The sequence below is a fragment of the Centruroides vittatus genome, unplaced genomic scaffold (genome assembly GCF_030686945.1).
Source record: "Centruroides vittatus isolate TY-2023 unplaced genomic scaffold, ASM3068694v2 contig_878, whole genome shotgun sequence".
NCBI classification, from domain to species: domain Eukaryota; kingdom Metazoa; phylum Arthropoda; class Arachnida; order Scorpiones; family Buthidae; genus Centruroides; species Centruroides vittatus.
The window spans coordinates 1046357-1058430 of record NW_027122570.1 but is presented as its reverse complement, the minus strand read 5'-3'; the positions used below and the strand labels follow the sequence as shown (position 1 = coordinate 1058430).

At 23.6% G+C, this 12074-nt stretch overlaps 1 protein-coding gene across 5 annotated transcripts in view; it reads left to right on the top strand.

Annotated features, from left to right (window-relative positions):
* The first annotated feature begins 567 nt into the window (after positions 1–567).
* Positions 568–12074, top strand: part of LOC136983191 (transcription factor Sox-13-like) — a 377109-nt gene continuing 365602 nt past the window's right edge. For 4 of the 5 annotated variants that reach the window (XM_067279851.1, XM_067279854.1, XM_067279856.1 and 1 more), the window contains exon 1: positions 568–1171. Coding sequence is in view for 1 of the 5 variants with exons in the window: in XM_067279849.1 (XP_067135950.1) it covers positions 1487–1512 (26 nt within the window). In the remaining 4 variants the exon portion in view is untranslated. Of the gene's footprint in view, positions 1172–1471; positions 1513–12074 lie in introns of those variants that run through there. The other variant, XM_067279849.1, reaches the window with a different exon arrangement.

Genomic DNA, 12074 nt, shown 5'->3' with positions numbered 1-12074 from the left:
TGTCTAATGTTAAAATTTTAAATTGAATTTTACAAGTACATTAAAATATTATTTGCATATAAATAAAACATTTTGATAAATGATTTAGCAGGTGTAATAAATTTACTATGTCAGAAAAGTTTATATTTTACTTTTATCCATTTTATGTATTTACTTAGTTTTATAGAATTTATGAAATAATTTTGTTATTTATAAATTATTATTTTTTTAAATTTAAAACTTTTATTTAGAAATATATTTTGAATGACCATTTATTTTAAAAAATGTAATTAACATATGAATTGATGAGATAATAAGCAAAACATTACAAAAATAATTTCAAATCATTGTAATCTTTTATTTGAATGAATAATGCCTATAGATCGGTTTTGAGCGGAAATACTTGGAAAGTTTTTTTATTTGCTCATCGCTACAATAATATCCGACTTCCTACATTTTGTTTGCGTCATATTTGCTAATTGGTCCATTAGACAATTAGCCAGTTTACAGTGCATTCTCTTCGCATGACGCAACTGCCCATTCGATTGCCGGGTTATTACATCTTATAACAACTGCAGCTTTTCAAACTTATCCGAAACTAACTTTATCCGGAGGCACCATCGATACAACGTGTAAAGAAAAAAAGTTTATTTCGTGGTTTATATGTTTAATACTTTAAAAATAGATTACTTTTCCCAATAAATCATCCGGAACTTCGACTATTTCTGTGTTAGGTGACGTCACTTAGTTACGCGAACGGTCAGAGAAAACGTAGAATACTACCTGTATCGGTTTGGAAGGCTTATGGAGTGGAACTACGCCGTCACCCTCCACATCTATTGATGGTTCCCCCCTACCGAGCTGTACCGGCCCAACAGGCTTGTCCAACAAAAGACCTATTGTTCCCCTCCTATTGTCGAAGTCTGGGCTCGCTGTGTAGTTGTGTCGACGAGTGAGTCTCAGCCAGTCCGTCCGTTGAAGCCGATGGTGCGACAGTCTGGTGCGTTATCTCGTTTCATTTGCCAACTGCTTGTAACACGGATACTCTCTTGGTGGCGACGCTAGACGGTGCTGTGAGCGGTGTTTGTTGTGTGTGACCCTTACACGTGTTTGAGAGTCAGCAGGTGCTGTGGCACGCGGTGCCCGTATCCTAGCAACGAAAGGCGGGAAATATCATCCTGGAGTACAGGTGGTGAGTACTGTTTACGATCAAATATTATAGAAAACATAAAAATATCTCTTTGTAAAGTTTCAAAAACTTCATAGATTAAGTTTCTAATGTAATGAAATTACGTTTCACCTTTCGTTTAATTAAAGTGACCCCCAAAAAATATCTTCCATTAATTTTGGGCTGCTAAAAAAATTGATAAAATAGAACCGAAACCTGTTCCCGTGCGATAGGCTTTCTTAGAATTACCAACAGAATTTTAATTAGTTTTAGTTAAAAGTGAAGTTAGTATAGTAGATTCATTAAGCTTGGACAAACCGGAGTTGTGTTTCAAACTGAATGAAAGTTTTATATGAAATCGCTCGGTAAGTAGAAATAAAAAGTATTTAAACATTAACAAATCTTTAGTCGAAAATGAAGATTAAAAGTTTTCGAGCAAAAAGTTTTAAAACGTAAGGACAATGTTGCAAAAATTTAACAAAGAAAATGAAATATAGTTTTTCAAAATACATTAATCTGATCTTTATGTGTCCTTTGAAATAATTAATGCTTATTTAGTTGTAATTATAAAAGATTTGATGATATTTATAGTAAGTTAAATTCAGGAAAAATTTTAAAAGACAACTTGAAAGATAAACCGTGTTAAACTTATACATATAGAAAAGTGTTAAAGCTGAATAGAAGAAGCAATAACTTGTGTTTTTTCGTAAATCTTACTTCTTTTAAACTAACTGCTTGGCTGAATAAGAATGACCCAGATTTTAAGTTTGTTGTTACAAAACACTTGATGAATAGAATGTCTGTCATGACGATGCGACGCTGTAGGATTGCACAAGTTTCGCATTCGCAACCAAACGTGGAAATTCCAGAAATTATACTTTATAGCGAAAAATAGCTCGAAAGTATTTAACTAAAATGATAAGATTTTATTAAACTTTTCTTGATCGCCGCCTTAAAATTCTTCATTAATCTCGACATTTTAAAAGATGAACAACTTGTAGAATAAGTATATCGAGGTTCTCAAAAATACCGTTTGTCTTAGAATGTCTCTAATTTTATTTTCTGAAAATAATAAATATCAGATGCAATATTTAAATTCAATGTAAAGTTTTTTTTTTGTCTTGTTTTTGCTAAAAGAGATTTGTCTGTAAATTGCTTTCTTATAAAGCAGAACTCATTTATAGATAACACAGGTGCCCATTATATATATTAAAAGACTATTAAGATTATATAGTATTTTATGCATAGACATAATTATAATTATCTACAATATTTTATAAACAAATAAATAAATGTACTAATTACAAATGTATTTACATACTTTATTATATACTATTTATTTATCAATATTACACCAAACAACCTAACAACAATATATATCAACTAATATACTCATATATGTGAGTATATATTTATGCTAGTTAATATTTAGTTATATTTAAATTTGAAATTATTATAATTTCTTTTAGAAAGTTTGTAATTATAACTGTTGCAGAAATTGCTATTATAATGTTTGTAACTCATTCTAACAAACACAAAATCTAAGGCCTTAAGTTTACACAAAAACATTAATTAATACTTTAATTATCTGGAAAAAACCATTTGATTTTTCTAAAGATACAGCAATTAATTTTGCAAGCATATTTATTACATTTAGAGATCTATTACTTCAATAAGTTCATTCGTAACTCATAATACTAAGTTTATGATATGGAATTTATCATACATATTAAATACAGTGTATATAGGCCTTTAAGCATGTAGTCTAATATATCTTACTCCAATTCAAAATGATAATTTACTGAGTTGCATTGGCTACATTTAGTCATTGTAATAAGCTTAATTTGTTTTCGGAGCTCTTCTTTCTATTTTTTTTTTTTTTTTTTACGTGAAAATATAATTTAGTTTCTAAACAATTTTTCAAATACTCGCGTTTTAAAATCTATTATGCTGTTATAAGTAAATAGAAAGCTTTATAAAATTTATTATTATTATTATTATAGTAGTAAAATAAAATCCAAAAAACATATCATAAAATGCTTTATTATTAAGTTTAACTGTAAAATGTAGGCCTATATATTTTTAATTTTTGTACTACGGTATTGTATGATATTATAATTTTATATGTATTATGTTAACTATCTATTTATTTTAAGCTTAAAATTTTAAAATATCTTTAACGATTTTAAAGATGAGCTAAATTTAAAATATTACTCACCCAAACTATTGAGTGGGTTAGACTGAATTCAATAAAGGTACCTAAAATTTAAAACCTTTATTGTATAGGCCTATACTGTATTAACCTAAAATCTTATTCTTTTGCATTATTTTTAATATATATCCGAGGTAAGGAATTTAGATAATCAGTATTTTAGCATTCAGACTGGAGGGTCAAGAAGTTTTAAAGTCTAATTTTTAAATAAATTTAATTTTTTTTTCAAAATAATATACAATTTAATCATTATTTATTCTATAATTTTATATTTTAGTTTTTAAAAATATTCAGATTGCTTGCGTTATATTAGTAATCGATTAAAAATCTTTCCAAGATTAACTACAACTGTTTAAAATGATTATAAACAGATAATGTCTAACTTAAAACAGTTGTTAATTTAGTACGCCAGGCAAGTGTCACAATAGTGGTTTTACTCATCTCTATTTATTATTAATATTTATAATTTACATATAAAATTCAAAGTATAAAAATGTAAAATTGATATAAAACTCTTGTTTCCATGGATTATAAAATCATAAAATATTGAAAAAAGTTTATTACTAATCAAAAAGAAATTTTACGTATAGTCAACCTGTTCGGTAAATCATTCGAAAGGCTAACATTTATTATAAGTTTATAAAGTAGGGTTTAATGAGAATTTTAATATAAGAAAATTTCTTGCTGATATATTTTTATAATTGATAATTACTTAAAGTTTAATGTACTTTTTTATTACATAATCATGACAAATTTAATAAAATATTAATATAAGTTGACCAGACACGTCGTGTTAGGGTCAAACAAAGGATAAAAAATAAGAATAAGAAGAATCAAAGGGATCAGATCCCGGATCTTCCCGATAGAACACAAAAACGTCCTTATCAAATTTAACAATTAATATTATCATTATGTCAAAGCTTTATTATTTAAAATCCCTCTTCGTAAATTAAATTTGATACTGAATTATAACATATGATATTACATTTAATATTTTATTAATTTCTAAATTTAATGCAAATATAAATATTAATTAGGAAGATATTAAGATTTCTTCCTAATAAATTAAATTAACTTATAAATTTAAATACTTTTTGCAGATATATATGTATATATATATATATATATATATGATTATATTATAAATATATAACAGAAATGTAAAATGAACATTAATATTTTTAATAATAAAATATTTTCGATAATTAAAAATTAAATATCATTTACCTTATATTTTAAAATGTTTCTTAATAAATAATAAATAAAGAAAACTTTTTATTTTGTTGGACTAAAGTAAAACAAAATAGAAAAGAGTTAATGCTTTACTGTACTGTAAGTCTACTTTCTATTTTACATTTTGTAATCTTTTTAAAGATGCTTTTACTAATTTAATTAATTTTTTATTTTTCTTGCAAATAAGAAAAAATCAACATCTTTAAAAATTAAAAGCGTTTTCCTTGCTATTTAATGAAATCAATCTGCCTAATTCATTCCAATGTTAGTCAATAACAAATATCTAAGCTTCGAATTTTTTATTCTATCCTTTCCACTACGAAATATTATTAAAAACTTTAATTAAATTTTTCATATATTACATTTTATTTCCTCGATAGGAATAAATTTGTTTTTTTTTATTTTCTTTTTATATTTACAACTGATAATACATAAGTTACTTTTATATATTGATAGAAACACAACTTTACTATTAATTTTACATATTTAACGAAACATATAAGAAAGAGAAATTATAATTTAACTACAATATATTTATAAAAACTTTTTGGTTTGGTTAATTCATGAATTAATTTCTTTTAAAATATTAAAATTTAAATATGTATAAATAAGGTTAATTTTTTACACTGGTATTAATCTTTGTTAGTTGCTTTATTCCTAATTTCAAATTTTTTCTTGTATTATTAAAATTTGCATGCTATTTAATTGTTAATATAATGAAAATATTAATTTTATTTATTATATTTTATGTTGAACACAATTACGGAAGTATAGTACGGAGAATTTATTAATAGTACATCTTTCCGGATTATTCAGATACACACAGAACTGGATTATCCACAACATTACCGCATAATATTTGCAAAGATTCGTTCGTTTTGTTTTTGTAATGCTTATAATAAACATATTCTAGTTTTCCAGACTATAGCTAATAGTTTTATAATAAATTACTAGTCTACCTTCATTTAAACAAAATAAATTCAATTTGATAAATTTTTAAATTAAATTTACGATTGTATACGTTCATATTTGTGGAATATAGTATTTTATATAAAAACTTTTAAAAGTTTTTATTTAATATATTAAAAATATTATTATTACCTTTATTTTCAAACTATTTATTAAAATACTTAAAATTTAATATTCTAGAATTGGCAGACATAAAATTAGATATTTTATTCAATTATCTTGATAAAAATTTCATCTTTCGAAGATTTTCTCTTAGCCTAATATATATATAGTATACATAACGTTTTCTATCAGATTTATATTTTATTTTTAAATATTATAGAATGTAAAAATATTGAATTTAATCATTAGTTTCAGTTTTGGATATTTTTACAGGAACAGATTCATATCTGTTTCTATGAAAATATCTAATAATATATCACGATTACGAAAAGCAAATTTTTTTATTTTTATCAAAAACGTTTTAAATTATTTATTACCGTTTTGCACTGTTTTCTTAAACTGAAAAATAACTTTTATGATATATGTAATTTTCCTTTTGAAATTAATAAATATTGATATGAATAATGTAACTTTTCTTTCCTCAAACAAGGCACAATTCGTAGCATATTTTTTCTTTTAATTACATATTTATTATTTAACATTTAGTTTTTTCATAGTAAATAAATTTGTTAAAAGTTTCGACGTTCTTAATTAAATTTTCTTATTATCTTATGATTTATTGTTTAATAAGAAATAATTTTTTTATAGTACTCTTCAAACTAAAAATTTATTCAACCAGTATAATACAGGTACTCTCTTAATATATTACATACTCTGCTACACATTCAAATAAAATAAAACAATTCTAAAACAAAATATAACTTATGGTTTTGATTGGATGATTATAGTTTTTATTTCGATTCATATGATTCGCTGAATCGGAAAATTTTTAGATTTTATTGTGTGTTCTAACTTATAATAACATACATTGGTTTACGAGTTTAAAAATAAATAAATAAATATCTTTTTATGACGAAAGTTATTTGCAAAATAACTCAAGATTTAGTTAATATAATATTTTATTTGCATTTGTTTGCTTTTTAAAAACATTTATTCCGCTTTTTAAAGCTTAAAATAATGTTGTATATTAAATTCTATTTTGTGCGCTTATAGTCTTTTAATTTATGTAATTTACGTATCAGAATAAGCAAATGAAATCTATATAATTATAAATTATATTATTTAAATATTATTCAAATATATTAGTATCTTGAAAGAATAAAAATTTGCTCGTATTTTTGATGGAAATGCCTATTCACATGTGAGAAATAAATTATTATATTTATCGTTGATAATATTCAAAATTATTTATTTTACTTAAAAATTAACCCTCACGTTTTTGTATTTATATTAATTTATAATCATTCATTTCATTATCAGTGAATTATTTTTATTGTAGACTTTCCTGATTTAAATATATCTATTTTATTTGTTGTAATATTTACATAATTAATAGATTTATTCAATGATATTTAAATCGTTTTACCAATTGCCGAAACATAATTGGAATGATAAAGTTAGTAAAATTTAATAGATTATCTAACTACAATATAAAATTAATTTGAAATTAATTTACAAAACTACCCGTCAAATCACGAAAGTCTATTATCGATTTCATTTTAATCAAATAAATAAATAAATAGAATGAATTTCAAACATACGTAGGCCATATGAATGCATGATAAGTTATTTACAGAAACCTATTTAATTTGATATATAAATAATACAGGTTCAAATTTCAATACTAAAATTGTATTAATATTAATAATTTATATGATTGTCATTTTTATTGTAAGAATTTATAAATATATTTTTAGGGTAATTTGTACTCTAGGAAATTATATTTTCTGTTATTTAATTAAACTTTGAAAAGGATAATTAAATTTTCAAATATCACTGTTTAATCTTTAGTAATATTTACAATGAATAATTCTTAACAATATTATAAATTTCGTAAGCGATACTAGCGAAAGCGAAATTAATAATAACTGTTAACAAATTTATGATTTATATATTGAAAAGTGTTTTTCGTTGAGTAGTTTTTCTAAAAATTATATTCATAATTTTTCAATCCGTTCTAACAGAATTTTAAAAACTTAACATTGTTATTATTTTTAATTTCTAACTGGAATTCTCTCACAAAATTATTAAAATTCCAAAGAAAAGTAAGGTATTTTATACGATTTTGATAAAATTCTTTTAAGCAAATTTGAATTAAAACTCGAAAGATATTCACTTGATGCTGTATATTTAGTTTTAAATTAGAGGTTTTTAACGTTTGAAAATTAATTATTTTCTATTATTTCGTATAGAACGACTCATCATAAATAAAAACAAGCGAAAATTTATCAATATCAAAGCATAAAAGAATTTTTATTTTTATATAATAAATATATTTTAAAACAATAAAATTAAAAAACGAAAATTTAGAATTAAAGTGCATTTTTCTAACATTATTCAGTGTTTTTATAAAAACGCATTATCAAGCCTAAAATTAGCTTGATAATTGCAAAATTATGATTTATGCACTTATTGTCTTTGAAAAACAAAACGGCAACTTTTCATTGGCTTATTACTACAAGAATACATATCGATTATTTTATGACCACGCCTTTGCAACTATCTTGTTGATATTATTTTCATTGTAACCACGCCTACTTCATTACTGCAGTTTAAAGCTAGTCGTTACCTACTTTTGTTAATGTGATCTTTAGGATTTGTTTTTAATTAAACTTGAAACGTGGTTATCTCAGAAGATTGTCATCCTTTTAAACTTTTAAATATTCATTAATCGTAATTAATTATTTAAATAAAATCTTTATGTGTAATTTATTTTAGTTATAAATTAACAGACACGAATTAAAGTAATTTCATGCAGGGTATTTTTTTGTAATTTCATATTTTAATGAGTCATTTAGTTTAAATTTATGAATATTTTATAGTTTATTAAAAATATGTTGTTCTTATCTAACTGAAGATGTAATAAATATTGATTTCGATATAAAATATTTGTAATTCAATTAATTATCACTTTATCTTCTAACGTCTTTCGTGTATTGAAAATGAATTTTATATAAATTTTTTAACTATTAATAGATGATAACAAAATTCTTTACTTCGCAATTTTTATGAATGTTAAAATTAAGATTTTTATTTTTTATATTAATAATAAATGAATTTATTATTACATAAATAATGTAAATTATTTTATATAAATTGCATGTAAATATATAGGCCTATTAATATATTCTTTATATGTAAAAAAAGAATACGACTATTGATGAGTAGACTTGACTAGTTTATAAGAAAAAAATATTGTTTATAGAATAAGAATGTGATGAGTGATAGAAAATTATTAAAGCAGCAAATTGCTAATTATTTTTACAACTTACTGTACAACAAAATAATAGAGCCTTTTATGGCTACTTTTCAAAATAGACAATAGTATGTAATCTCTTTAAAAAATTAAATGTATAAATCATCATTTTAATTACGCGAAATTTAAATTCAATTCCTTAATACTATCAAAGAATGTAAGGCATACTTGACATATTAATTTTAAAAAAAACTACAGTACTTTATTAATTTTACTTATTTGATAACTAATATAAAAGATAGAGAGAGAAGAAAAGTATTTTCAGATTTAGAAACGAAAACGATTTTGTAAAATTTTATTATTAACATAAAATATAGCTAATTTGAATAAATTAAATTTTTAATTCATAAATAAATAGTTACGCAAGTAAAAGCGTAAACGAAAATTATTTTGAAAACCTAAATATTGGTAAGATTTAACAAATTAATTTTCTCCAAATTACAAGTAAAAAATGGCATATTATTTTCCTATGTTTCTATTGTCGAAAATTTAAACATTCTTTTCTTTTAAAATGTTACGCTTATTTAAATGTGCAAATCTTGATAACCTTGAAAAAAATTAGTTTGTACAAAGTTCGCCTTTATTTTACAGCTTATCATTACGTTCTTTATTCTGAATTGTTTTAGCGTTTTCCTTTCAAAAATTCTTGTGAAAGAATGTGCTAACTTTTCTTATAATTTATTTAATGAATTATTTGTTAATCCTTTAATAAAGTTGTTTTACTTTATCATAATTAAATTATTTTTTAAAGTAAGACATAAGTTTGCAATAACTTTTATAGCAATTTTATGGTTTGATTTAACAGCACAATTTAAAGTTTATTGAACTAAATAGGATACAGAAAGTGTATTTAGCTGCGTTTATATCTTTCATTATCACATCTTTGTAAAATATTGTTATAATTCAATAGTATTTTACTAACAAATGTTAGGCTTATTTTATGTTTTACATGTCTAAATACATTAATTACAAAATGCAATGTTCTGTATGATTTTTTTCAAACTCGAGTTATTAAATCTATTATTGTCGTTATATAATTTAATAGAAGTTAATTATGTTAGACATTTATAATTTTATAATTATAAACTTTCACAATTCTTTATAAAAGAAAAATTCATTGCAAATTTAAGATTACTTAATTTTTAGAATTTAATTTGTAGTAAAAATTGCATGTAATGTTAAATTTCATTATTTTTTATGGAGGGTTTTATGTTTTATTAGACTATCAACTAGTTCGATTATAATGAAACACTAATAGCATTATAATGGAAAAATTCCTATGTAAAAATAGCATTATCGTGTCCCGCTGCCACATACTAACACCTGCAAAACCAGCTCCGATTTCCGCAATCGAACGTCCCATTCTGACATCGCGGCACACGATGACGTCACAACAGAGATAGATAGTCACGCAGCGGGATGCATAAGAGACTGTTCCTATCCACCCCGCACACCACTTCTATTCCCTTCTATACACATCCTGAGTGAGACAATGAAGTGACAATCTCTATTGTTACGCAATAATAGAATACATCCTGTTGCTGTGTGTCCGTGTCTGGCTTACTCATACGCAAGAGGAGAGTTTGAAGCAGACACCTCTTCGCTATAACAATTATTATTCGCTATGCAAGTCTTAGGGAAGTTGACAATTCTATCTTTATTGTAGACGATGTTAAAACAAAACAAAAAAAATCATATGACGCGTGACTATAATGAAAATAAAGAATGAATGGCATTATTAATATTCAATTTTAAAAACCTGTTTTGCTAGAGGAATAAATTTATAACCGAAGAAAACAAGCGCTAATTAGATTTTATTTCGCGTATTTGTTTTCAAAATACTAGTTATTACACGATTCGAAAGTTGACTGACAATTCATAACTTTAACATTAATCTAAAATTATCTTTAATCTGTTAAATTTTATTTATAAATAATTAAATTGATAAGTTACGGAATAATTTTTATTGACAGGCGAATCATATAAACACAGACATGCAGCTAACCATTAACGTAAAACACTTTTAATGCTAAAGTAATTTATAAAAGAAATAAAAGTATATTTTTAATCTATTTTTAATTATCCGGATCTTAGCTTAATCCAAAATAAATGAAAGCATCGAAGGAGAAAAATCAATAATGTTCTGGATAATTTAGAAGTGTGAATCAGTATAAAAACTTTATTACTTTCCTTATTTATGAAAAATTTAAGAAGCATTAACACGCAAATTCTACGACGTCAAAACGAATACTTCATTCACATTAATTTAATTTCTAAGTTGTCAACATTTTTAATAGACAACTTTGTTTTAATTTATATTATAGGTCTACACCTTATGCAATTATGTCGTTGACTACTAAATTCTACTCGGTGAACCTTGAAATTTAAATTATGATGTTTTTATAATTTATAAAAGAAAATGAAAATTACTTAGAAAATTTTAATTTTTAAACCTAATGATAAATTTATTCTGTATATTTTAATTCTTAAATTATGCTTAATGTATTTTTTGTTTGTTTGTTTGTTTCGTGCAATTACAAATTCATAGTACGTATGCATTAGAAAAATATTTAAACTTTCATTTGTAAAAGATCTTAACGGATAATTTTTATTATAATTAAAAATATTTAAAAATAAAAGTATTAAGAGTTATATTCAAAATTAAAATTAATGGTATATTGTGTAAAAAAAAACCAACTTCTCACACAACACCTGGGAAGGATAAATCAACACACTAAAAACCTTTTTATATCCCAGCTTTAGATAAAAACCAACGTTTTCGACCAAAAACTTGGTCATCGTCAGGCTATTGACCAGTATAAAATTCGAAACTGGAATTCAAACAAGGTGTTTGAAATTATTTTAAATTCCAAATTATTGTGTAATATTAATAGTAATAATCCTACCGATACGTTCTATATATTTAAATGGTTTCTTTCATTTATGCCAACTTTTTTCTATTTGTATTTTATTGACTCTAAGGAAATTTGTATAATTTTAATTAATTAACAATATCTGTTAAATATATATCCTATATATTCATATATATATTTAACAGATATATACTGTACTGTACCGTAGTACATTGAACATAT